Source organism: Antennarius striatus, chromosome 21, assembly GCF_040054535.1.
Source record: "Antennarius striatus isolate MH-2024 chromosome 21, ASM4005453v1, whole genome shotgun sequence".
NCBI lineage: Eukaryota > Metazoa > Chordata > Actinopteri > Lophiiformes > Antennariidae > Antennarius > Antennarius striatus.
Window position 1 is genome coordinate 17,481,506 of NC_090796.1, and position 25,798 is coordinate 17,507,303.

Here is a 25,798-nt window from a genome sequence, read left to right on the forward strand (position 1 = left end):
AGCGGGGACGCCTTAATCAGCGAGGACACTCTCAGCATTGATTTGACAAGCTGCCGTAATGACCCCCTTGTTTTGGTAAAGGATCGCTGTTTATCCAGGCTGGCATTGATGCACTCGGAGTGCTGCATTGTCATGGAAACCATGATCACCAGCCAGGCCGGTTCTGAAGGGACCCGGGGTTTGGTGGGGACGTGAAGAACCCCTGTTCTTATTACAATTCAGTCAGGTTTCACCCACAAAACCAGTGTGAACAGGTCAACACAAGAGGGAATCTCATCTAAACCCTCATAAATAACAGAAATATATTTAAACTGTTAGGGAACTGGTCCTGCATTTATATTATTATGTGTTATTTTTAGTGCTGTTCCATGTGGATCAACCATAAATCTGTTTACGCCCCTGCTGGTGTTTCTGTTCTTTCAATTTCATTCCTGTTCTTTCAATTTCTTCTTCTATTGAATTAGATGCTAACCGCTACCAGCTACCCAACTTTCCCATTGGTTGGTTGTATTCGAAACGCTATCAAACATCTTTTTGTTATTGATCCTTTACCATCCCTCATTATCATAGCATCTCTCATCCTCTCTATTGCTATGCCTTTAGCCAACTTCCAGCTAATTAACCAGCTAATTTAGCCTGAGGATACCGAAGATTATCGTCAATTTTTAATCAGAATTTTTTTTCTAAACAACGTGGATATTTGTTGATCTGATCAACTAAATCAGTCCTTTTCTGTTTCAGCCTTCATATTGCTATTAATAATAATCTTTCTCATTACATTCCTCCTTAAAATTTTTATTAAAGACCCAATAAAAATGTCCAACTATTGGCTCAGTTGAACAATAAGAGTTTATGGTGTGTTCGGGTGCCGTCGGAGACGCCGCCGCCGGCACTCAACCAGGCTTCTCTGGGAGGTGTTAGCACGCCAATAATATTAACAGACCGACGGCCTCCCACAATGCCAAGGCGTGTAAAATCATTAAGGATGAACACGACGGACCCCTCCATCCAGGAGGTGAGAACATGGGCGAACCGACGCGTCACATGATCAGGAAAACATTCCAGAACGCCGTAGAACACAATACATCAGCTTTTAATCTGTGAAAATACAAAATAATATCATGTACAATTTATGTACAAGACTATTTGTACAAGACAATAAACTGTGTTTATTATTGGGTGTTAGAAATGTTGATTTAGCACTGTCATCGTATCCAACGTGCTAAAGTAAAACCACAAAATAATACAAACTAGACTGAAAAGCTGAGCATGTGCCAACCCCAAAGTAATTCTAAAACATCTGCCAAACAGGAACACACTAGAAAGAAATATTGTACATTAAGATTTACACCTTACATTAAAAGCACATATACAGCAACGGGTCGGTTAAAAAATAGCTTTAAGACTTTGACTTGGTTTCCAGTTGCCTCCAGGGAAACACAGAGAGATGTTGAGGGAAGGATGGTTTCTGGGATGGATGGAGTCTGGTTCTGAAGCCTCTTCTCGCAGTAGTGGGTCTTCTGGAGTCCTCCGTTTGGCTTCAGCACTGCCTGCCACATCACCGGCGCCGGGGCCGCCGGGCTGGACGGTCCCCGCGCCGGTGAAAATGTCACAACCCGTCTTCCGATTTACGACGTAAATCCTAGGCTCGACTGACGCATCCGTTCTTTCTCAGTAAGGATTTCACGGCGGTCACGTTCCCCTTCGCTGATCCTGATCTAAAGTGACAACAGTGCCAATGTAGCTGTGTTGTATTGTTCCAACACGATGATAAATGGCATACAAACTGAAAGAGATGTGAACACACTGGATATTGATCATCTAGAAAAGCCAAACCCTCGATAGAGCTGTTTTTTTTTATGTGATTATGGCGTTTAGATTGGTCGTGGAGCACAAACGAGCTCATGTGGCCTCCAGGACCATCCTGTGTCAGGCAGTGCTTCCAGCCAAAGGAGGACATGAAGAAGCCCACTTCATGCGATACGTGGCTTCTGACATTCAACATTCATTCATTCACCTACAGGCTTTTCTTACGGCATCAGCTGTTATGCTCTGTCGCAAACTGGGAGGTTTTTGGCTGCATTCTCAGCAAAAAAACAGCTCTATCATATTTGGCTGTGGACAATTTTACCCCCGGAGAAACTGCACCGGTAGCGAAAAGCTGTACTTCATGAGATGTCTCGGGTTTTTGGACGCTGCAACCAAATGGCGACGTGAACATTTACAACAGAAGAAAAGGCAAAGATATGACAAATAGAAGTGGATAAGAGATAAGGCTGGAGCCAGACGCCATTTACACATGGACACTGGCCTTGTTAACGTCACAAATGTTGTGAATTAGCTCCAAATGGCAAAGAGAGTCTGTCGCTGACGCTGCCATCGTGGTGGGATACGCGTTAAACGTACTGTACACAATGACGGGATGTAAAAGCAGTAGAAGAAGAAGTCGTTCATCCGTGGATAAAAAGGCAACTTTTACAGTTGATCCAGTCGTTTTGTTTCCCGATCGATCGATCGCCGCTCAACACGAGTCGTGCAAACTGATATGGGAGTAGCTGCGGCGGTGATTGTTTTCACGTACGACTCGAGGTTAGCTTCCTGCGGCGGCCAATGAGGAAAGCAGTCTGATGGTTTGCAGAAGAGAAGCTCAGCACTCGTCCTCCGCTTCTCTGATGGGGGGGATCAAGCTGCTCGTGGATTTATGTTGACTGACGTGGTTGACGGCGAGAGTATTCACAGGCTTGGTCTGGACGGTCCTCAGGTGGGCTTTGTCCGGCTCATCTGTAAACCACGTCTTTTCTGAGGGGGGGGAGACAAAAAGGAGGGACACGAGGCAGGAAGTCAAAAACAATTTCAAGACATTAGGAAGAGAGTTTACACTCAAGGGATTCAGAAGACGCACGCTCGGAGGTCGTGTTTTGTGAAGATAGCACAGATTTGTTCTTTATTTACAGTTTGTCATGTGACACAACTGGAGGATAAAACAAATGTGTGTGGACACAGTGAACTATAGAGAACCTCTATTCTCATGTCTCAGTGGAGCTGACCTCACAATCCACCTTTGCTACCATCACTTATTACTTGACACTTTTTCACAACATCCTCCAACTGTTGTCATAGTTACCGTCGAACATTGACATGATGCTTCCCCGACCTCACATAGTTGTATTCATGTCATAAAGGACGTACAAAAGTACGTTGGCGTTGATGGATGGGAGCATCCGTTTACATACGTAGAGGAAGCGTTTTTAAAATCCCTTGAGAGTAAAAATCAAACATCATAGAAAGAAACAGTGACTTTATTTTAAAAATTCTGAGATGTTTTGTTTTAAGCGCCAGCTTCGTCTTCGACTCCTGTAACACCACTCATCTCACTATCCTGCCGTTGAAGCATGCTGATTGGTTGGTGAGCAGACATGCAGAAAACCAGATGAAGTCTGCTGTCATAGTTGACAAATTAAAAGTTAACACTTTTAACTTATAATAATTCAGACTCTGGAAGTTTCTGGGGGGCTTCAGGCTTTTGGCTTGATGCAACTTTTCTTATGGAGGATAATATCTCACTATTGATTCATCCACTTGGCAGTGTCCATGTTCATACATTTTTATCAAGTTGACTTAAGATTGCGGTGCTACACATGCACCAGTGAAAACAAGTTGCCAATATTAAAACTTCACTCGATATAGAATAAAGTGCATCAAACCATCGTGTTGCAATAACTCTCTCTACAGTGAAATGCACCACGTAGGTCAGAACCATGCAGTTCTGATGCAGTCACTCGGAAACACGGAACTACTTGGCTTTCATTCAGGGGGCAAAATGTCAGAAAGGACACGACCGTGTTCGATGCATTATTTAACATCATGCATAATCATTCACTTCCATACCTTGGCTCACTCTATTCATCCTTGTTGCACTTTGGGAAAAGAGAGTAGTACACTAGATGTAAGCTAAATATGAAACACTAGCACAACGGCTAAAAGAAAATGCACAGCATGATGATCAGAGGTATGAAAACTGCTGATGCTCTGGATGCAGATTAGAGCCGGGTGCAACCAATGGCTGAAAATAAATGAAAAAAAGCATGTACCTTCACTGATACGCATGGAGCTACTATCGCATATGTAAAGCAGCCATATCGCGTCCATGCCCGCCGCCAAAGCAAGTGGAAGGAGGGTGTTCAAGGTGTAATTCATGCATGCAGTTACCAGATGTGTTATGTCTAAGAGTTTTCAGCAACTTAAAGCAGAGGTAAAATCATTTCTGTGCATGAGTTTGTGGAGCAGAAATTTTAACTTCAGGTAGGTGCTGATTACTAACCATAGAATGCTTGTAGTGTTCATTCAGCAGCTGTTCAAAGGGAGCTCATTCATGTTTTTGAATGAACAATGAAAGAATATTAAATATTTTCCCATAGCAACAATATTATATTATATAAGTGCATGGAGAATGCATACCTGCGCCAATCCTCCAAAATCCTTTAAACACATTAAAACGGGCAAAAAGAATTGACGGCTGCTTGAACTGGATAATGAGTTAAACCATTTAATTCATCCAGGGATCGGTCTTTTGTGTTTCCAACAAGTCTGGCTCCACCAAAATGTAGAAATGTCCTTGTTTGGTGAAATCCAGGACTATTTCTCTGCATTTACGTTGATAATGCACTATTATTTGCTTCTTTGACATGAGCACACAACACATCATTTTGTAGAGAATGTAAAAACACATGCACTTATGTAGGCTGTACTAAAAACTGGCAATCCTCCACAATAATAACAATAACACAATGTAATGGATCTATATTAACACTTTAAATGACTTAAATACCTTCACACAAGTAATACTTTATTTCAACATCTTAAGTTCCCAGGGTTGCCTTTATGTGTATAAACAACCAATGGCGTGCAATACACGTGTTGTACATACGTACAACGCCGCTTTGTAAACAAAATAACATGGTAACAACCATCACTTACCATCCTCGCTGCTCGTCAGCTGACCTCGTCCTCCACTCTGAGGGGGAGGAGCTTCCTGATCTCCTCCTGCTGTCTGTTTTTGATTGTATTTCTCTGAGTTAACTCCTAATTGTTGTAGCTGCTTTTTCTTAAATTTCAGGCTGTGTGAAAGATACTAAGAGGTTGTCTGTTGATTTGGATGTTAGAATTGAATAATTGTTCTTGGCATAAACTATAGGCATCAAATTTCTCCCCCTAAAAATATTTCAGTTAAAAAAAAGGCTCCCAGGATTCAGGGTTTATGGTTCCTCCCAGGAAAAACAGAAGCCCTTTGTGTAGTTGCTGTATTTGTCCGTTATACAACGATGTGGTCCTACTCCAACCACATTCAACTGTAGTGTTTGAAACTTTGAAAAAAACTAAGACATCCCAGTAATAGACATTCACATTCATACAAATACACACACATCATCTGCAAAAGGACACACCAGACAAAAACGTTTGCAGGCACTGTTGACGTACAGAGATGGTCAGACAGCTTTAGAGGGGCACATACTTTTGTTTGTCCCTGCTTTTGGTGCGGTTGGTGCGGTTGGTGCGGTTGGTGGTCGGGATGGAGTGGGCGGAGGAGCTCTTTTTGCTGGAGGAATGTGACGAATGTGACGAATGGGAGAGGCTGGTTCGAGACTGGCCAGCGTTGTGGTCAAACTGCATCAGGCAGAATATCAGGTCTGAGGGAACCAGCTCGAATGCATACGGTGGGTTGGTGATGACATACCTGGAAGACCAACATCAGGACAGGATTGTGAATCTAAAGCACTTTGTGTTAGTTTTGCATGTTTTGATCTGTACCCACCGTTTGGTGCATTGGCTTTGGGTGTTCAGGTGTGCATCTCGTAATCGGTAGATGCCAAAGCACAGCATGTTGTACGTCTTCAGGGCTTTGCAAAACAGGTCACCATAACAGCCGCCATCCTGAAAGACAAGAAAAAAATTCAGTTAATATGTTACTCAGTAGTTCTAGCTTTCAAAAAACATAAATACCACTCATGGCTGAACCTAACCAACCATAATCCACCAGGGCAACAATTACTAGTCAATCAGAGGCTGAGTGACATGGGTCATGACACCTGGTATGTTGAATGACACGGTCAATTTAACTGAAGATTTTTTGTAATTAATCACAAGTTAATTGTGATTAATCATGAACTATCAGAGTCTATTATTGTGATTGTACACAGACATGAAGTTAGCCTCAGGCGACAGTGGCTTACCCCCAGGTCGGCAAAGGGTCCGTCGTATAAGGCCAGCTGCGCCACGCGGCACCTGTCCCTGTTCGCCAGCGTCTGTGGCGTGCTGTAGCCACCCCGTAGGGCATTCTCTTCTGCTAACAGCCCCTCCAGCTCCGGCGTCGCCCCGCCTGTTACCAGCGTCCGGATCAGGGTGAGGATATTATCATTGAAGTATGTCTGAAGGAATGAATTTAGACATGAGAATCTTTCATGAAAGCCAAAGTCTGCTCTGTTGTGTTGTGCCGTGAAGGAACACGTACACAATGCACACGTTGATACCAACCCGGCTTTGTCTTAAAACATTGGAACCATTGGTTCTATCGACTGCATGTTCAGCCCCATGATAGACTTCCCTTTGATGATTCTTTAATCCCAGCACATTAGTGTTGTGTGGACACTTCCTCTGCAGTCTTTTGTCACGCTCTGCAGTGACATCTCACTTGGTCGCTGACAACACTATTGACTAAAATGATGGATGGGGCTGTCCATTAGGTAGCATTACCTTTGTCTAGACTCCAGTGCACTTGAAGACAGCTTTGTTCTAACCTCGCTCACAGGCGGACGGGTGAAGGCATCTCAAGTACTACAAGTCCTAGGCTTGTCATGTGTTGTTTTAACATCAGCAGAGAGAACAGACATTATTGGTTAGAGCTGCTCTGCTTCCTGTTCTGTCTGACTTACAGCGCTCATCAAGGAATCCAGGACACTGACTGCGAAGGCCGTCCCACAGGCAAAGGGCTGAGTGAGGTATAACTCTGTGTCCGGGTCGTCATCGTCGTCTTGGTCCAGGAACTGAACATTCGAGTCGTTCACTGCGAGGGGAAACATGTAATCTTCATTATTATGTTAAATTTCTCCACTGCCATCTAGATCTCAAGGGATTGTTCTGAAAATAGATGGATTGTGTGCTCAAAAAAGCATCAGGCAAATAGTTGAGGACAAAGAGGTACAGTGATTGTGCACAACAATCAGTAGCAGCAGATATGGACTGTATTAGAAATCTCCTTAATTTCCTGTTTCCGAATTGAAAAACCTGTTGATTTTTATTTTGAATGTCTGGTACAGGCCTTGTGGCCAACTTGCCTCTGCCCACATTCCATATCCAGGCCATTCATGCACACTCATGACATCATGCATATTGTCCAACCCCCCCAGAAGTCAGTATCAGTAGCACCAATATGTCATTGTTTGTCTTGTAAATCCAAGACAGAACCTCCAATTACTTGCACTTGCACGTCAAAACAAATGAAAGTATCTCATTGCCCCAGAACCTTCTTTGAAGATGTCTTTGAGCACAAAAACACATGCAGTAGCTGGAAGAAAGTAATGATGTAAAATTTAGTTGGAGAACTGCTACGTCTGCGAGGACAGAAGTAAATGTCAGTCATATCAACGTGGCTGAGATGAAAGAAAGGCACGGGCCGCAGAATTTGATCCGACAGAAGATGCTGCAAAAACAGCCACGAGGACTTTAGAGGGATCAAAGGCCTTGCAATTCTTAGAAAAATAAAAGGGAAAATTTTGCTTTGTGATCAGGGGCCAAAACAAGACAGGCAATTTCATCCAGAACCGAGGGTGAAATGTGCTCAAAGTGATGCCATGGGAATGGACTGAGCCTCTTGTGCAGTGAGAGAAATCAAAAGGAAGCTGATATGAAGGCAGCAGCGGTTACAACACTGCAGTACAGGACAGAGGCACTTCTTACCCAGCTCTGTTATCATTTGTATGCTGGTCCCACTGCTTTTATCCTGACTGAATGAAATCACTGGCAGTATTTTGCCTGGCTTTGCTAATGGTGCTAGACAAGTGTTGAGGAGAAACAGTTACGGGAGCAAGTCAGCAAGGGACAAACACATAAATACTCCACTTTTATCTCATCAATCAGTTCACCATTAGCTGCTAGCTGTCACCAAACTACTGGTAAAACTATCTGCTCTTTAGTTTAGTCTAAGTGCACTGATAAATGTCCTAGCATCCTGTCTTTTTAATCTTATGAACCTGAATTAACATGCAACTCCAGAGCTACACATCCAGCATACCGAGTTCTGTTATGATGGGAATATTTGCCCCGGTGGTGACAGACGTCTGCCTTACTAATCCATGGACCGGACTGTTTTCAGGAGAGGATCTGTCCATTCCTGGAGGCGTGAAACCTGATTGGGCATAAAGCACACATTCAACAGATTAGCTGTGAGGCTAAAGCACCACAAGATCCTGCATTAGCCCATACTGTATATAATAGATGTGATGTAATACTGGAAAAGTGTTTTAGATGCACTCAAAAAGAAACTCCAGTCCAGAGCCATGAAATAGAAGAAGACTGAATCCAAATTGAATTGACATTCCTTGCTTTCTGCAGAATGACAAGTAAGCACATTAAATCAGCAATGCTTATGTATTATACATAGGCCATGTTTTGACATCCATCACTTACAGCTGACTCAGGCGAACTCGAGGTCATACATGTATTAGAGAAATAATGACATTGGCTGGGAGTTTTCTTTTTCTCCTCGGGTCAAATGGTTTCTAAGAGCATTCCTGTCAGTGCAGTAGGATGACCATCATGTAGAGCTTCCGTCGCTTTTTCACTCATAAATTATACATACATCATTTCACAAATACTGGAAAACAGATACATGCAGGGCAGGTAAGGTATTCTCTTGTTGCCACCAATTAGTCTTGAAAAGAAAGCAGTTGTTACGGTAACCTGAGGAAGAGTCAGTTGGGTTTACTGTCAAACGCTTTGACACCAGGTCAGCCAGGCGGCATCCGGTGAGGGATATTCTTTGTGCCAGGGCCCTGTCCCTCCCAGGCGGAGCATTGAACTATGATAGGGCGCTCCTTACCTTGGGAATTAGCCTGCAAGACTCCGATGCTGTCGTCAAACTGCATGGATTTGATGTTGAGCGACGCCAAGATGCATTCCTTGTCCTGCAGTGATGCATCATCAATGTTGTTCTGATTGGCTGACAGGATGACACACATGTCACAGAGGTTGATGTTGACGGCCCTCAGATCCGCCCGACTCAACGGCGTGCCCTTTGAAGAGAAGCCAAGGAGAACATTGGTTATCTCAGCTGAGATAACAAATCTCAGTCTTCCTCCAATGAAGACCAGCTTCAGTGTGGTTGTTCTTGTTGGGGCATCTTCTTCACCCCACCCTCGCTGAATTAATTTGGATGTTTGCTGTCGTCACACTTACTGGTAAAATGGAGACTTTGGGAAAGTTGTGAAGCGTTTCCCACTCCCGTTTCAGATACTCCAGTGAGCCGACGAACACGATGTGCTTCAGCTCGTGGTAGTGGAAGTTGCTGGCCCTCAGAGGCATGACGAAGTTTCGTAAACCGATCAATGCCGACTTCACGTCACCGAATATGCACACGACCACGTGACCGCTCAGCACGGTCATGGCCGCCTCGCTGCGGGTCTGAGGAGGAAAGAAATGTGATGTTAGTGCTTTCTCTCCTTCTGGTGACGAGAGAAATCCATCAAGCTGTTCATGACTGTGAGAGTGAAACATGGCACACAAGAAATGTTCTATACACAGGGCCCCCATAAAGCAAATGACATGTCCAACACCTCATTACGGAGTGTTTAAGTGCCCTGTCAACCTATGATGGCGCTATGTGACACGACACATCTGTCACTGGGGGAGGGGAGTGCCAGGGACCAATGACGTGAGAGGAGCGTAGCGGCAGAACCCACCAGGATGACCTTCTCGATGTCTTTGGACGGGCACCAGTGGAACATCCCCGTGGAGTCGTATTTCTTCACGTTCTCGTCCATACTCTCAATCTGCTCGTTCCCCGGGATGAGGAGGGGGTCGTGTCTGCTTGAACAGAGGGGGGAGGGGGGAGACGCTGTGAATCAAATAGACTCCTTCTTTTCATTTCAACTAATAAAGTAAAATGATGTGCTTTTAAATCCATTTTTAGAGGCTGGGAGACAGAATCCTCCAGGTAGTAGAGTTTCGTACTGTCATATAGATTCTGTTTTGTTTGGCATCATTCATTTTGTGCACAGCCTATTAAAAACAGAATCCCTTGAGGATCAGCGGTACCCATCCTGATTAAATATAATAATAATAATTCACGCAGCAGAGACAATTAAGATGGTTTAAAACAACTAACATGAGGAAAATCAGTTAACCGAATGAGCACAAAATGAAAAACAAACAATCATGACCGATCATGACGACGTCCAAAGCATTTATCAATAGAATATTTATGGATCTCAAAAGAAATTAGGAGGTAGCTTTCCTCCTTTTCTCCCTGACTGCTCGTTGCTGTCGGCAGACATCTGCTGGAATGCCAACTAAACTGCCATGTCATCAAGCGGAGCGACATCGGCGGCGGCAGCCAGGCGGAAGGAGATGGCAGCGACACACTGCGATGACTGGCACCAGCGCCGAGCTACAAGAACGCCCCCTTAACGTATAGAGCATCGGACGGCGTAATGAAAGCTATAACAGAACACACTTTAAATATTTTTAAATATATTGTATTTGCTTTTCAAGTGAAGGGCATTAATATGTAAACTACCCCCCAACACTGACCGTAGGAGGTCAGACGGATGGAGTCTGGTCCTAAAGAGAAGTATCACATGATCGTATCATCACCAGATGATGGGCAAAGGAAGGAGCTTTATGAGGGTGGAGTTAAACACCATCAGGTCCAGGGGCTTGTAGTCCTCCCCCTCAAAATAAAACTCCATTTGCACTAAATGGACCCTGTCAGATTCAGATCAGAGCTGATCTCCTGTGAAACCAGACAGACTTCAGTCTCTGTCAAAAACATTTTAAATGCTGCGGGTCCTGGTAAGAAGGGCGTCTCTTTAATCCGATGCGAGCGCTTTAAAGGAACGCTCCTCTAAGTAACATGTTAGCTATGCATGACGGTGTCAGGGGGAGCCGCGTCCCTCAGGCTCTAAAGACACCAAAGCCAAAAAAGCCTGCCTTGGGCTCTTTTACCCCGAGGCAAGACCTGGATGTCCTTTCAAGAAGACAGGGAGGGGGAGGAGGAGGAAACGTCTTCTTCTGGTTAGCAGTCCGTTAGCAGAATCACAAAAAGTACTGGATAAAGTTTTGATGGAAGCGTGGGCCTCGTCTGGGATCCTTGAACCCCAACCCTCAACCGGACAGTCATTTTCTAGTTTCAAGAACTTTGAGATAGGGTTTAATTTCATTAAAAGTGAATTTGAGTGTTTTTTTTTTTCTTTTGAGGTGAAAATTTCATTTCAGCAGGACTTACGATAACAAAGTACGAGGGCGCAACCCGACCTCTGTGGCTGGGCAACGCTCCAAAACTCAAATATATCTAATTTAAAAATGTAAGAATAATCCTCACATTTACCAGAAAACCTTTCACATTCTTAACTTGATGAACTGTTGTTATTCCGTCTCCTGTAAATCAACACAAAGAGGTAAAGTCTCAGTCTCTTGTCGTGTTTTGCGTCACCGGCTCGCGTTCGGCTCTTAAATTCACTTTCCAATAAGAGTGAAAGCATTTAGTGGTTTTACACCTCGGCTAAATATTTCATCAGAAGTGGAATGTTTCAGCGCTCGCTCAGCGGAGCTGCTGTCACGGCGGTTTGTCCTTGTGGAGATGACTGGTGAGGCAGAGCTCTGCCAAGATAGCTATCGCTCACTGTCAGCCATGACGGCCTGTCACCATCCTGCACTGCCAATTGCCTCGGCGGCGTGGCGGCAGGCGTGACGCGGATGTCACGGCGTGGTCCGATGTGACCGAATGCATTGTGACATCCCACAATTAGATGTGTCTTTGACCCATCAAGGAGCCCGTGGAAATGGTGTTAATTTCATCGAGGTCGTCGTTGCTGAGTCCCAGACAGGACCTGTTAGTTTCCTGAAGCGGCTCTGCCTCCGCAGCCGAACGCTTTCCTCCTTTGTGTTCCATTAGACGGAGCAGAGGCGTATGCGGGTGTCATTCCTGTTCAGCGCGCTTCTAAACATTCAAGATGATCAGCAGCATAATTCACTACTTTAGTGGTAAGATGACATGTTTGACAAGACTTCACGCGTCACGGCCACAAAACATAAAGCCAGGTGTTTTCCCGAGGAGCTCGCTGACAGCTGAGAGAGACGTAAAGTAGAAGCTAAACATGCATATTATGTAAATTTTCCGTTTCAGCGTGGCTGCGGTAGCCGAGTGCAGCGGTGCAGGAGCGGAGAGGACGGCCAAGTCTTTGAAAATCCTCCTCATCATGCAAACTGACAAAGGCTTGCTCTTCAAAACCCACAGCCAATCTGTTGATCATTACTTATTTACAAAGGCCTTGAGGCCGCAGGTCCTGTAAAAACACATTTGATATAGTATACACCCAGATGTTTTTTTTTCTCCGCGTGTTGCAATGAAGTATCCCCGAGGCTACGGCAGCGAATCCCTCTCCAGCTCGTCTGCTGCCTACACGCTGGATGAAATAACACATCCACCTGTATTGTGGAGTGTATTAGCATGACAAGTAGATGGATGGGTTCAGCGGGCTGGTATTTAGCTGGTGGCTATAGCATCAGAGAGCCTGCTTTTGTTACCCAGGAGTCCGGAGATGACCCGCAGCGGTTCAACTCTGGCTCCACTTTGAACCAAATCAAACGGATCAAACGCCCACCTGAAGCAGCAGAGGCCATAGATCAGAAGGGAAAGATGCACACACGGCGCCTTTTATGGTTGTTTGTATAATTTATTACGTAGGTTTAAACAATGCAGACGATTGTAGGTTTAATTTTTAAATGTCAAACGAATAGCAGCCACATTAGCGGTGGGCTCATCAAGTCATCTGTCCGTTTCAATCCAATTCCGTCCATACAATTCCACTTCGTATACATAAGCCTGCTTACTGACGACGGTTTTTAATGACGATGACTCTCCCCATCATCGTCCCTGTAATGGCCCCTTGTTGAATAACATTGTTATCCTCAGTCAAAATCAATGAGCGTCGATTTAATTTCACGGGACAAGATAAAAGCAAGGTAGCATTTGAACTCGCCTTTCATTGTGATGATACATATCATCTGTGGCCTTACGTGCAGGAAAGAGCATAGAGGGATCCGACAATAGATGAATGGCCCTGGGCTATCTATCCTTTAGAGCCTCTCAGCTCGCTGCTGCTGTCATTAGTGCCAGGCCTGTTTAGGAGCTGCAGACTGCGGTTGTCACTTGAAACCTCGTGGCAAAGCGTCGTTCTGCAAGTCTGACAGGTTCACCTCCGAAACGGGACCACACAAACACGATCTTTAAAGTTGAACCGGAGTGAGAAATGTCGTTTTAATTTAAACTCGCCTCCCTTTCCAGTTTAAACCAATAACATTACTTGGCTTCTTAGCAGCACAGAGCTAGCATTAGCATCCCACATCAAAAAGACAAATTAAGCTGGTCGTGTTGAAGCTGGATCTTATTTTCTAGTTTCAGAGATTCTTGAGGAACAAGTTTTATTCGTGCATTACTGAATCATAACAAAATTTATTGTCCTGAAATAAAAATCTACACCAGGAATGGGCAAACTATGGCCCGCGGGCCATGTATGGCCCATTAGACTTCATAATCCAGCCCGCCAAACTTTTTTAAACAATATAATTAAATGTAGTTATTACCATATTGCATTATTTTGAATTTATATAATGATTTTTTGATGTCATTTGCATTAATACAAATAAACACTAGTCACATTTTAGGACAAGACAAGAGAGGTGATGGAGTCTCCTGTATTCAGAGAGCTTTATGAGTTGGTCATGCAGCTAACAGAAACAGCATTCCTACCTCATTATCTTTGGAGAGGAGTTTGGAGAGTTTCTCATGCCTCCATTGCCCCCTTTTTTTTTAGGCGATAGCGCCAGCTGTTGGTCCTCTTCAACTGCAAGAGAAAGCAACAGCGTGAGGGAAGCGAATCATCGGAAGACGTGCAGAAGTCCAAACGTTAGAAGGATGACACGGCACGACAGGAGGTCAGTGAACTCAGAGCTAATGGAAGATTGGAAATGTTTGCACGGCACAACAGGAAACATGTGATCGATGCCGGCTTGATTGTATGGAGATGCAGACATGCAACAGTGTCATCATCAACCATCACGCCAGTGGCTTTAAAACACATCAACACATTTATGCTGGTATCATGTGAGCAGAGAGGATACTCTGATTTCAAATCCCCTGTTAGTTTATTCCCCCAGCCTTGGATAGAGTCTCTTTCGGCCATGCTAATCACTCACATTAGTCTCATTTAATTAAGGACATAACCTATAAACAACATTATAAATAAGGCGTCTTCATGCCAATATTGGCTCCAGCCTAGATTGCTGGTCTTTCTTCATCTTGGAAGTGACGCCATTGGCTCATATAATTAGTTTGGTTCTTGTGCCAGAGTGATTTATGTACAGCTGAGATGCCCCTTGGACATTGTCTCCATCACCGCACGAAGCTCCACCGAGCTCTTCACGGGGAACGGGTTTTACCCTGGAGTAAAGTAATCAGGAAAATATTTTCACGAGCTAATATCGCAGCCGACGAGAAGAACTCTGTGGCAGCTGTTAAAATAAACAAGCGGCAATAAATGTGATTTTGCTAATTGCATTTTAATAGTCGTTGTTTACAGTCGGAATGGCTTGTTACAGGTCATAGGGAATATATTTTAAAGCTGCAAACGGTTCTTCATAATGAAATTAAAAAGTCAAAGACCTCGCTCCTCTGCAGATGTGCTGCTAGCATGTCCAAGAGTGACACCATAATGGAAAATGTTGAAGTATGGGGGGCTTCCTGCGGAGAGGGGATGCTCCAACACACTGGCCTTTCACATCTTGCTTGGCCTGTTCAATATTTAATGTTTCGCAGCTGACAGCTGCACACACTGGGTCATTAGTAAGGAATGCTACACATGCAACCACTCCAGCCTGGCAAGCCCATGCTTCGGTTGTGCTGTCGTTGAGCTCAGGCCTGCCAAACACGCCAAAGGGAGGTGGGTGGGTGTGTGGGGGGAGCAGCCCTTACGGTTCCTGTAACTGAGCGTGGCGTTGCTGGAGTGGCTGGGGCGGTATCTGTACTTCACTGGGAGGCTTCGTGCCCTCTGGAGCCGGCTGCTGGATTCCAGTGGACCCGGCTGGCCCAGGTCCCCGGAACCGACGAAGTTCAGCCTCAGCGCCGACGGCAACAGGCTTCCCTTGCGGTTGTTAACTAGTGGGACAGACACCGCGGCGACTCCGCTACGAGGCCCCCTAGTGGCCGGGCTGTGGTTCGGTTTGGAGGAGTTGTTTTGATACGGGGACGGCGGGGCTAGGGGACCGTCTGGGTGAAGAGGGGTCAAGATTAGCTTCTGTTCAACGGAATCCTGATCATTCAAGTCAGAATAAATATATTCCATCGCTCTAACTCAAAGTTAAGCACCTAAACTAGAAGTTGTAAACGTCCAACGGGTGTGAAACAGCGTGTCTTCGTAATCCTCTGGGAATCGTGTGTGTGTGTGTGTGTGTGTGTTTATGTGAAATTCTTGCATTGTGATTTGAACGGCCTTTGTGTTAATAAAAGATCTTATAATTAAAGAGCAATCGGTGCTTTTTGGGGACTGATCCGTTCTGGCACAAGAATGCTAATAACTGAATAATTTCATAAAAAACTCTTTTCTATTAAATAACACTGAAGCACTTGGTCCAGCGACCAATCAAATGCTGGATTGCCACTCGCTGTGATATTTATAATAAACATGAATTAATAAATATCTTTCCAGGTGTTCCAGCGACTGTTAACCTAAAACAACCAGGAGGCAGCGACGTGAATGGACAACCGCTGGCTGCTCCGTGATGCCTGATGAGGAGGAGCTGGTCAGTATTTGAGCTCTGAGCTCCATTAGAGGTGAAACTGGTGAAGATAAGATGTTAAAACAGACAAGAGGAACCAGAGGGAAAGAGTTCTTGTTACTCTGAAGAATGGCTAGGGGCTAAAACCGGAGAAGGGAGATGATTATTTCAACCGTCAGCTGTCGAGCAGATTATCCTCCCTGCTTCAGACCTCCTCTCTTCATCTGCCCCGTGTCCAACACGCTGCAATTCTCCACGACAACATGTTGTGGCAGTTCTGCTGCCGATCACGGATCCCGACCCACAGAGGAAAATATTACACCCTTCGTTTTAAATTCCTCCTGTCTGAATCTCTATTAGAACGTCCTGAATGCATTCACTCCGGATTAATTCCCCCTGTGCTCAATGAAGCTGTAGCGCCATCTACTGCTGAGTCAGAATCCCCCCCACCCCTCGTCTGTACACTATAATGATGGATGATGATGGACAGGTTGGGGCAATGAGCAGCAAACAGTGAAATACATCAGGTTAGAGACGGCGATGGGTGGAGGGGAGAAAAAGAGAGAGAGAAACTTACTTGACTTGATATATCCATTATAGCTATTTTTAGCTGAGGAGAATATAGAGACAGATGAGAGGTTAGAGGTTGTAAGAGAAGCAAATCATCAACGGCAAGCGGCAGGTTGTCTTAAGGCGCTTTAATATCTGAGCGGTGCCTGAAGGCAGCACGAGCAAAGCGTGAGAACTCAAACACTGGTCAGGTAGGAGCGTTAGTATCAGCCATCCAGTCAGTAAAGCATCATCATCTTCACCTCCTGAACACAAACAGTCAGTCTGGTTCCTGACCCGGGACCCCGCCCGCTACGTTTAGAAAGTGGTCCTAGAGTTTTTGCATAATCAGGGAGGAAAATAGAACGCTGTAAAGAAGTCAGGTGTTATTCTTTCTTAAAATGTCAGAAACTAGAATGACGCCCATTTCAGTTTTTACTTAATTCAGAAAAAATTATATTCATATAAAATATCAGGTGGGCGTCGGCTTTAAATGGCTGGCTTTGATTCGCTATTAAAATAAATAAAATTGTGGGAGGAGCCACAAATGCTGCATTTTCATGTATAACCCTAGAAATAAATGCAGATTCGATTGATTTAATTTGAATTTATAATTGCAGATCTGTCAATGCAGTGATTATTACTTGTTTTTATTCATGTCATTAAATTCTGAGCTGCAGCCATTAAAATATCATCTAGAAATCTTCTGGCGTGTGGCTGGAGACTGTTCTTAAATCAGTAACATATTTATTCCTGCTCTTCTTCTGCGCTGTCACACTCGACCTGCACAGGTACTTCCTGTGAGGCCACACGTGCTCATTACTACCTTATTCCAGCCCCGTGCTCATAATAAAGGTCATGCATTGAGCTCAAGGCAGGACAGTGACAGCAGTGTTCAAACAGGGACCTTGCTGGTCCTGGCATCTGTCGCCTGCAATCGGGGGGGCGCGAGCAGAGTCGCAGGACTAACAGGCTAGCATCTGTCCCGCAACAAGAGAGGAGGAGAGGGGCGGGGCGCTGGGCTGCCTGGTGGTTAGGAACTGTCAGGCTGAGTTTCATGACAACCGGTAGCACTCCAAAAATGAAAATGCAAACATAATTTCCATGTCAGGGCGTATAAGGCCTCGCTCCGTGCACCTCCTGCGCCGCGTCGACAGCGACTCCGGCTCCAGCTCGGCCTGCCAGGCGACGCTCACAGCAGCGCGCGAGCCTGGAAGACGTGTCGAGGGGTGGAAATGCCCAGCGATGCTCGACTACACAGGATGGTGTTTGATCAAGGAGCGTTCTCTAAAAGTGTGTGACAGTCTGCAGCAAATTCTATCAACGCCCTGCGCGCTTTCCCATGATGCATCAGTGTGATTTAACACGGCCTGCAGCTCAGGGGGGAACAACACGAACATGAAGGATCCACGCGATCCAGAGTGATCCAGCACCACTTCATACTCTGAATTCTCCTGCATACATCCCGGTTCTATTCCCCTTCCTGTCATCTTATCGTAGGATTTCATCGGCAGCACGAGACTCGACACTCGGAGCTTCTCTCCTGGCGGTGAATTTGTTTTAGAGATTTTACACCCCGTGGTGGTTCAAGTGTTTGATCCTAATTTAATGAAATCAGTACATTAACCTCAATATGTAGCGCTGCCCTCAGGAAATCCCCCCAGGTGCTCTCAAAACTGCCCTTTTTAATCGTCGGTGGCATTTATTTGTATAAATATTTCAAATCCTATCCTCCTCGCCCCTTTCTGGATGCTGTGCATTCAAGATTCTACACATTATTTAGCTTCCCCTCTCCAGTGACACGCCTATCAACACTAATCATTTAAAGAGATGCTGATTCTCCACCAGCTTTACGTTCTCCTAGTGAGGTCACTGGATGGAGGGGGGCGGGGCACCTCGGAACACATTTAGCATTAATGATCCGATTTGCAGCTAAAACAGTCAACCGGCTTTCTCAGGCATCGCCTCCAGAAGCAACAACACAAGCCAAGCCACATCCATATCCACGACAGCACGCACACACACTGCACGGTTAGCACGTTTAGCACGGCGTCGGCTACGAACACTGAAGAGCACGTGTCATGGCGACAACTTACAGGCACGTAAAGTGGCTGAGCAATCATTAACAGAGACAGCAGAGAGTGGGATGTCGCGTTGAGGGGACTCCGTGTTACAACGTACATTAACCGGCATGCACGAGCAGTCCCGCTCTGAGCGGCCGCAATCAAAACAACATGCCAGTCTCATTTTCTTGTAGGCGGCCGTCTTGGCTACAGTCACGGGTCGAGATGAGAGGAGAGGAAGAGCAGGTTAATGTCGAGGGTCGCTCTGGAGGAAGAGTGGACAAAGGCAAAGACAGGGCACAGAGGAAGGCTGCTGCTGGTCAGGACAGCGTGCAAATATCAGATTAGTGTCTCGGTTCGTTCACTTTAGGGTCATTTCAGGGGGAAATATCACACGGTGCTGGAGTCATGTGGCTCTAGGTCAGAAACGGTTCCAGCACTTCATGTAACAGAAACTCCCTCTTGATTTTCTGGCTTTACAGGTACCTTTCACCTCAGGAAGACCCCTGCCGTGTTACTGCATGTCTGCTGCATGGCTGCAACCTGTTAAAAGGCCCTGCGGTGTTCTAATCCCAGCTGAAGCAAAGGTAATAAATAAACTAGTTTTCTGGACTCAAGTAAATCTATAAAACATCCAAATCAGACAGGAACAAATAATTCCTCTCCAAAAAAAACTCTCAATTTAATTCACAATTCTGCAAAGAAAATTTTGTCTTGTTTGGGTTTGTGTCCAGAGATTAGAAATATTGCAGGGCTGCAGTGACACCTGGTGGTCATGTGGAGCACTGCATACAACGAATTTAAAAATTCACTACTCACATTTGTTTATTCTCCCTGATCGGGTTTTTGGGAAATATCAATGAGTTTCTGCCACTTTCAACAAGTTAAATGTCTTTAACTTTATAAGACCTTCATGACTGAAATTAAAGATTTAAAATTAAAATTAATCCACACCAGCAGAAACAATGTGAATGAATATCAGGTTACTTGAAAACTAAATCAATTTAATTTATTTATGTCATGTTGAGACACGACAGAAGCCTTTAAATGATTCTCAAACCTTTGTAAACAGTTTTTAGAGCCTTTACAGCAGCATTTTGAAGAATAATAGAGCTACACCCAGAATCTAGATTCCCCTTTTTCTGTTTTTTAACTTGAGTAAATTAAAATTATCATTACAAATATCAGATAATTTTCTCCAGGAATCCATATTGGTGGTTTTTTAATCCCTTGATTGTTTTTTAATCTTCAGATTTGCTTTTTTTGAATCTTTTAAAATAATATTGAGCACCAGAATCATTTCTAAAGTCACATTTTTTTTCTCATTTTGAAAGTGACATGCACATTACAACGGGAGGGGTGGGGGGGTTCCAGGCAGCATTGACCCCTCTACATGCAGCAGGCTGTTTTCAGATCCATGTTACTCACAATATGACACTATAAAGGGAATATTAAAGGAAGTGTGTCCCGAGCAGCAGGAAGAGAATACATCAAATGTTAGGATTATCTGTAACACAAATGAAACAAGCAACACGTGATGTTTTCACAGTCAGAGACGTCATCTATCCTCCTGCCTGTGCTGTTAACAGCACAAAGCTATCAGATCCACTGCAACACAGCATCCACACACACAAACCCACAGAACACACACTGAGGCTGTGTTCACAGGTGTTGCGGCGCTTCGGTTCTCACTTCTCTGTTTGCAGAGCAGGTGAAAATCACATGGAGAACTGGAGGTGTTTTAAACAGCCAGGAATTCTCTCCATCCTCTGATCGTGAGCAAAAATTCCTGAAAGAATCAGTTCACCCAAACCTCCAGTTCACACGCGTGTGCGTCCACACTGACATAACTCATAATAATTTAATAATATGAGCCTTTCATGAAGAAGCAGTAGCAGCCAATCGGCTACAGGCGCTTTCCTGAACTGGATTATAATTTTAGATATTTTAATCTTGAGGTTTCAAAACCTAATCTCAAAGTTGTTTTGATGATTTCTATTTACCTTAAAACCAAAATATGCTCACAGAAACTTTCCACACCTCTAGAGATGAACAGTCGGTGGCGCTAGAGGCTAATTTAACTCTCCACCAGATGATGTCATAAAATAGTGATGAGATGTTTCACCAGCTGTTTCTGTCCTGATCAGGCTTCAGAACGGTAAGCTGAGAACAGAATCTCTCATTCAGTAGAAAAACATCAGCCAGTAAAAAGGAAACGATCCAGTAATGGGAACCAGTGGAGCCGTTTGGGGGAAGAGACTCCTAATGAGGAGGGAAACTGGGAGCACACCAGTTTGATTTGGTGCCACAAAGATATCCAGTGGCCTTTCTTCACACACAAGTGATGGGTTTGAATAATGAATGCAGGAACTAAGTGGTTTGGACACATGTGGGTCAGGTAAACACAGCATCCCATCGTCAGACTGACGTCAGTTACGGTTTCTAACACAGCTCCTTACCTTTCTTGCATCCGCATTTCTTGATCCGTTTGGGGTCAGTGATGTCATCGTGGCAGGCTTTGCAGTAAAACAGAGCCCTGTGGAAGAGAAGTGACGTTCAGGCGCCTCCAAAGCTTTCTAGAATTTTATCTCTGGTCTAAAACAAGCTAACAACTAGCGACAGCACTTAGAAACCTGGTAACACACAGAAGGAGGATTTTTTAATTAGTTCAAATGGGAACAAGTAACAGACACATTCATGTGGAATTAATAACAGTTAAACCTCAGCTTACGTGGTTAATCGGTTCCAGGAGACGCAACGTAAGTTGGATGAACTCGTCTCCAGGCTAAACTGAAAAGAACTGTTCCCTGTTCTGTAATGAACTTTATTTAAGAATGCATTGTAATAATATTTGATTAATATAAATCTATCTTCATATAGTAGAAAGAAAACAATTCCATTTGTCGTCTTCATCCTGCTCTTCCTCATTGTGGGTCACGGGGGTTGCCATGGGCTAATAACATGATGATGTATGTTTTATTCTCATTTATTCTACAGTAACATGATATTATATCATTAAATCACTAGTTTACTGGTGATTTAATGATTCCACTATTTGTGGCAGACAGACGTCAAGGGGAGTAAAATAACGTAAACTTGACTTTTATTTATTTTTTGTTTTTTTTAACTAATACATAATTAAGAACTGAAATTAAGAGGTAAGCCAGACAGGCTCAGAATTAACCAATCAGATGACGCCTTGGTTGTTCCTACGTTTTATAAGCGTAGATGAAAATGCTGAATGACGTGACGGCCAATGAACTGGAAAACCCAACTTTGCTTTCTGATGTCACTCGTTACCTTTTGACTTCTTTGGCGTCACTGGCGATGAAGAAGCCCAGCGTTCCCTCCTGCATCTTCACGTGGTTTCCGGGGTTGATCAAAGTGCTGCAAAGATTTATCAAATGATCAGAAGTTACGTGAGAGTTCTGCACCAATCTCCTGCCACAATGCATGATGGGATCAGGGTGAACCCACCTGCTCTCCCTCTGGTCGGACTTGTACTCGATAGCGATCAGCAGTAGCTTTAGCTTCACGTAGCAGAGCCTGCAAAGAATGAAAGGAAAACAACATTCTAGCTACGTGACTCTTTTTCCAAACCTTTTCTGATTCATCCTAGTTTTTCTGAGACTTTAAATAATTCAACAGTTAAAAATGAAATTTATTCAGAGTATTAAATCGTTCTTGAGAAGTGGCTGGTAAATGTATGGATGTGTTATTATAAACCTGAATCACACCATCTCAAGGTCACATTTATTAGTCATTCTAATTATTATCACTATGGTGATTCTGTTACTGGTTCAAAAATCAAACTTAAAACCCTCTAAAATAAAAACAGCTGCCATAGAAACCTAATTCTTTAAGGATGACCCATAATTCTAAATTTAAAGTTGATATTCTTACTCGCAAATTACTGGGAAGGACAAGCCCACGAAGGCACTGGACAGGTACTCAGTGTACATCTCATTGGCGACGCCCTCCAGGTAATACTTCTGCCAGGTGTCCTCTTCGATCTAGAACCAAGAGCGCAGAAAGCTTCTTGACACGTTTAATTTCTTCTTGTCTCTTCTGTGTTCATTCCAGGAGCACAGATGGAAGAGTCGTACCTTGATGAAGGACCTCATGGAGAAAAGGTTGGCCAGCATGGTGGAGAGGCCCTGAGCCAGGCAGCTCTGGGCGATGAAACCCAGCTTCAGCTCGGCCAGACAGATGGCGTCGTCGCCCTCCTTCCAGGTCCAGCTTGGAATGTTCAGAAGGTGGGCCTGAAGGTGGGGGGCAAGCAGAGCCGCATGCGAGCTTTGACCGAAAAAGCATCTTCAGAACGACTGACGGAGGAAACACCTTAAAGGTTCTTCTCAGGTGAGAACGTCAGGGAAAACGTGATCCAATAAAAGCTCAAAATAAATAACATTGACAACTAAATCCATCAGTTGATCTATATTGTAGTTAAAAGAACAGATTTACTTGTTTGTATTTACCTTATTGTGGTACTGCAGCATCTGAGTGATGATTCTGATCTTTGGATGGTAGTTCTTGATGGAGATCACCCTGGTTCAGTGAAAAAAGTTTTTTTTCCAGGCATCAGACATAAAACCATCCGTCAGCCATGAGAAATCTCCCTAAAAGTCCTTCTCTCTGATTGTGTTGCATTTGAGTGACAGGACATGTTTTAGAAAAGCTCATCCAAAAGTTACCACATCAAATATTAACCACACAACAATCCCCGAAATGCATTACAATCAGAGCAGCCCCCCCCACCCCACCCCACCCATGCTACAAAACAACGACAAACCTCATGATGTTGGAGGCGTCCTCAGCGTCGGGGTCAGCGCAGTATTTGTTGGCGAGGATTAAACAGGCGTCAGCTGATTCGATCTGTAAACAAACAGAAAATCATCCAATCAGAGGCGGCGTAAGGCGGGCCCTTCGATGACTCAGAGGGACCAGGAACCCTGAGGGCTGAATCTGGAGCAGCTGGACTAGATGCTGGTCCAGATGCTTCTGAGTCAGCCTCATCAGGATGAACTAGTCGAGCCCAGAGGAGGCGTTACCTTCACGCGGGCCAGGTCATGTGGGTTGAGCACCGACCCCTGGTAGAACTCCACCTGGGTGAAGTGACGCTTGAACAAGGCTTCCAGCTCAAGATTAGGGGAAATACTGAGAGAACAAAAGAGAGGCTCTTCAATCTGAGGAGGAAGACGTCCTCTGAGGAGACAACAGTGTTCTCTTTCACAATAAAATGCACTTTTCCTACTTACTTATGGAGAAAAACAATTTCTACATTGACATCGTCCCTGTCCTTGTGTAGGAAGTCTTTTAGAAAGTTGGACACACTCTCAAGCGTTATGTGGCCACACACCACGATGTGCCTGGAAAACGAGGTGCAGAAGGAAAGTAAAACCAAAACATTCAGCCTCTATTGCTTCATCGTCTTCGTCCTGAAACCAAAAAAGGTGAGATGAGGGCAATGATGGATGTGAGAAGTAATGAGGAAGGCCTGACGTTCCTGTCGTGAACGAGCCGCTCGGAGAGCAGCCAGGATTTCAGGATCAGGTTATAAAGGGTCAGAGATGATGAAATCAGCTCACAGTCGATCTCCACTTCCCTCACATCACAGATCCTTCATGAAAGAAACCCTCTGCAGAGTGTGTGTGTGTGTGTGCACGGTTTATTGGTCAGATAGACTATCAGTCAGTTTGTGGTAACCAAATCAAACTAGAACAGATTAAACAGCACATTTATGAAATACTGAAGTCTAAAACCACTCTAATCCCTTCAGTAACATGAAATCATTTCTCTTACTCTGAAACTCAGTTTCAGAATAAAAGCACCACCTACTACAGTACAGACACAGATTTGGAGTATTTGCTCATAACTACGGATAATTCTGTCCAGCTAATGATAAAATAAAGCATTAAAAATAAATGTGCATTATTATTATTTACATATTTAACATATTTAAACATAACAAACACAAAATTATAAGAGACGGACAAAAAACATGACAAGATGAGTTGTTTTAATAAACCAACAAAAGAAGCAAAGATTTGGCTTTTTAGTGCTAGAAGCGAGAAGTAGTTTGTTTGGAGGCATCCATCTCTAGAAACGCCGCAGAGCTTCGGACGCAGACGCCTGAGTGTTAAAGTCATTTTAGAAAAGACGCTCTTTTATTTTATCGCCTGGATTAGATGAGAAGATGGAGGTCTGACGGATGACTCGTCTGCAGAGCTGGAGCCAGCCAGGTTCAACAACAACAACAATTATTTACAACCCTGCACTGCTTGTCGGACACCATCTTTCAACAAGGGTGACAGAGTGGCTGTCGTGGTCGTTACTGGCCGACGCCCATCTGTACACCCATTGGTGTGCTGGGTTTACAACAGGGTGTGGCCTGGCGCGGAGTTCCTACGTTGCTGTATTAACAAACATGGACTAAGGTCAAGGGAGCAGTGTTTCACAGACCAGCTCTACGATGACATCAGCGCTGACATCATCTAAAGATCTTTTCATCCACTCACCTGGAGAAATTATTAGATCCAATGTACAGCTGTAATGCATTTTTACATAAAGATACATGCTAAACTAAGCTAAGCTAATCGTCTCCTGGATGTAGCTACACGTTTATTCTTAAGAGCATCGATCTTCTCATCCAACTCCGGGCTAAAAGGTTTAAATAGTTTCTCAGAGTCTCCGATCTGGTGGACCCAGGACTCGGTTCGGTCCTGAGGGTGTAGGTCGGACTGAAGACGAAGGCCAAGAATGCACGAAGCAAAGCGAAGACAAAACACGGCCACAAACATTTTTCTACAAGAGAAAAACTCAATTCAAGCAAGAAGCAAGCGATGACACACGGCACTGGATGTGTGAGCGCTTCATCGAGACCGAAATTATTGTGTTGTCAATTTTTATCCTAAATTCACAATAATTATCGTTCACCTTCCAAATACCAGACACACACACACACACACACACACACACACACACACACACACACACACACACACATAGTTTAAAGGTAACTGGTGAGATGTATTGGCAGAGGTGACTAAATCCTTTGATTGGATATTTCTTTTATTTTTCCTGTATAACCATGTGAGGGAGGGGTGAACACAACGACACTTGATACACAAACACAAATG

The 25,798-nt window shown here is 44.3% G+C and overlaps 1 protein-coding gene across 8 annotated transcripts in view; it reads right to left on the reverse strand.

The window, feature by feature from the left end:
- Positions 1-1,077: 1,077 nt before the first annotated feature.
- LOC137588162 (calcium-activated potassium channel subunit alpha-1a-like) overlaps positions 1,078-25,798 on the reverse strand; it is a 55,081-nt gene continuing 30,360 nt past the window's right edge. For 3 of the 8 annotated variants that reach the window (XM_068305041.1, XM_068305040.1, XM_068305047.1), the window contains 22 exons: positions 23,918-24,028; positions 23,711-23,816; positions 23,452-23,534; positions 23,138-23,207; positions 22,766-22,921; positions 22,563-22,672; positions 22,137-22,205; positions 21,960-22,046; positions 21,119-21,195; positions 18,693-18,866; positions 16,625-16,657; positions 14,024-14,117; positions 9,954-10,077; positions 9,451-9,675; positions 9,095-9,287; positions 8,288-8,401; positions 7,954-8,046; positions 6,930-7,060; positions 6,231-6,425; positions 5,813-5,931; positions 5,513-5,734; positions 1,078-2,799 (listed from right to left, as the gene is read on the reverse strand). In XM_068305041.1, coding sequence (XP_068161142.1) covers positions 2,778-2,799; positions 5,513-5,734; positions 5,813-5,931; positions 6,231-6,425; positions 6,930-7,060; positions 7,954-8,046; positions 8,288-8,401; positions 9,095-9,287; positions 9,451-9,675; positions 9,954-10,077; positions 14,024-14,117; positions 16,625-16,657; positions 18,693-18,866; positions 21,119-21,195; positions 21,960-22,046; positions 22,137-22,205; positions 22,563-22,672; positions 22,766-22,921; positions 23,138-23,207; positions 23,452-23,534; positions 23,711-23,816; positions 23,918-24,028 — 2,608 coding nt within the window. In that variant the 3' untranslated portion in view covers positions 1,078-2,777. The remainder of the gene's footprint in view (positions 2,800-5,512; positions 5,735-5,812; positions 5,932-6,230; positions 6,426-6,929; positions 7,061-7,953; positions 8,047-8,287; positions 8,402-9,094; positions 9,288-9,450; positions 9,676-9,953; positions 10,078-14,023; positions 14,118-16,624; positions 16,658-18,692; positions 18,867-21,118; positions 21,196-21,959; positions 22,047-22,136; positions 22,206-22,562; positions 22,673-22,765; positions 22,922-23,137; positions 23,208-23,451; positions 23,535-23,710; positions 23,817-23,917; positions 24,029-25,798) is intronic. The other 5 variants (XM_068305046.1, XM_068305045.1, XM_068305043.1 and 2 more) reach the window with 4 other exon arrangements.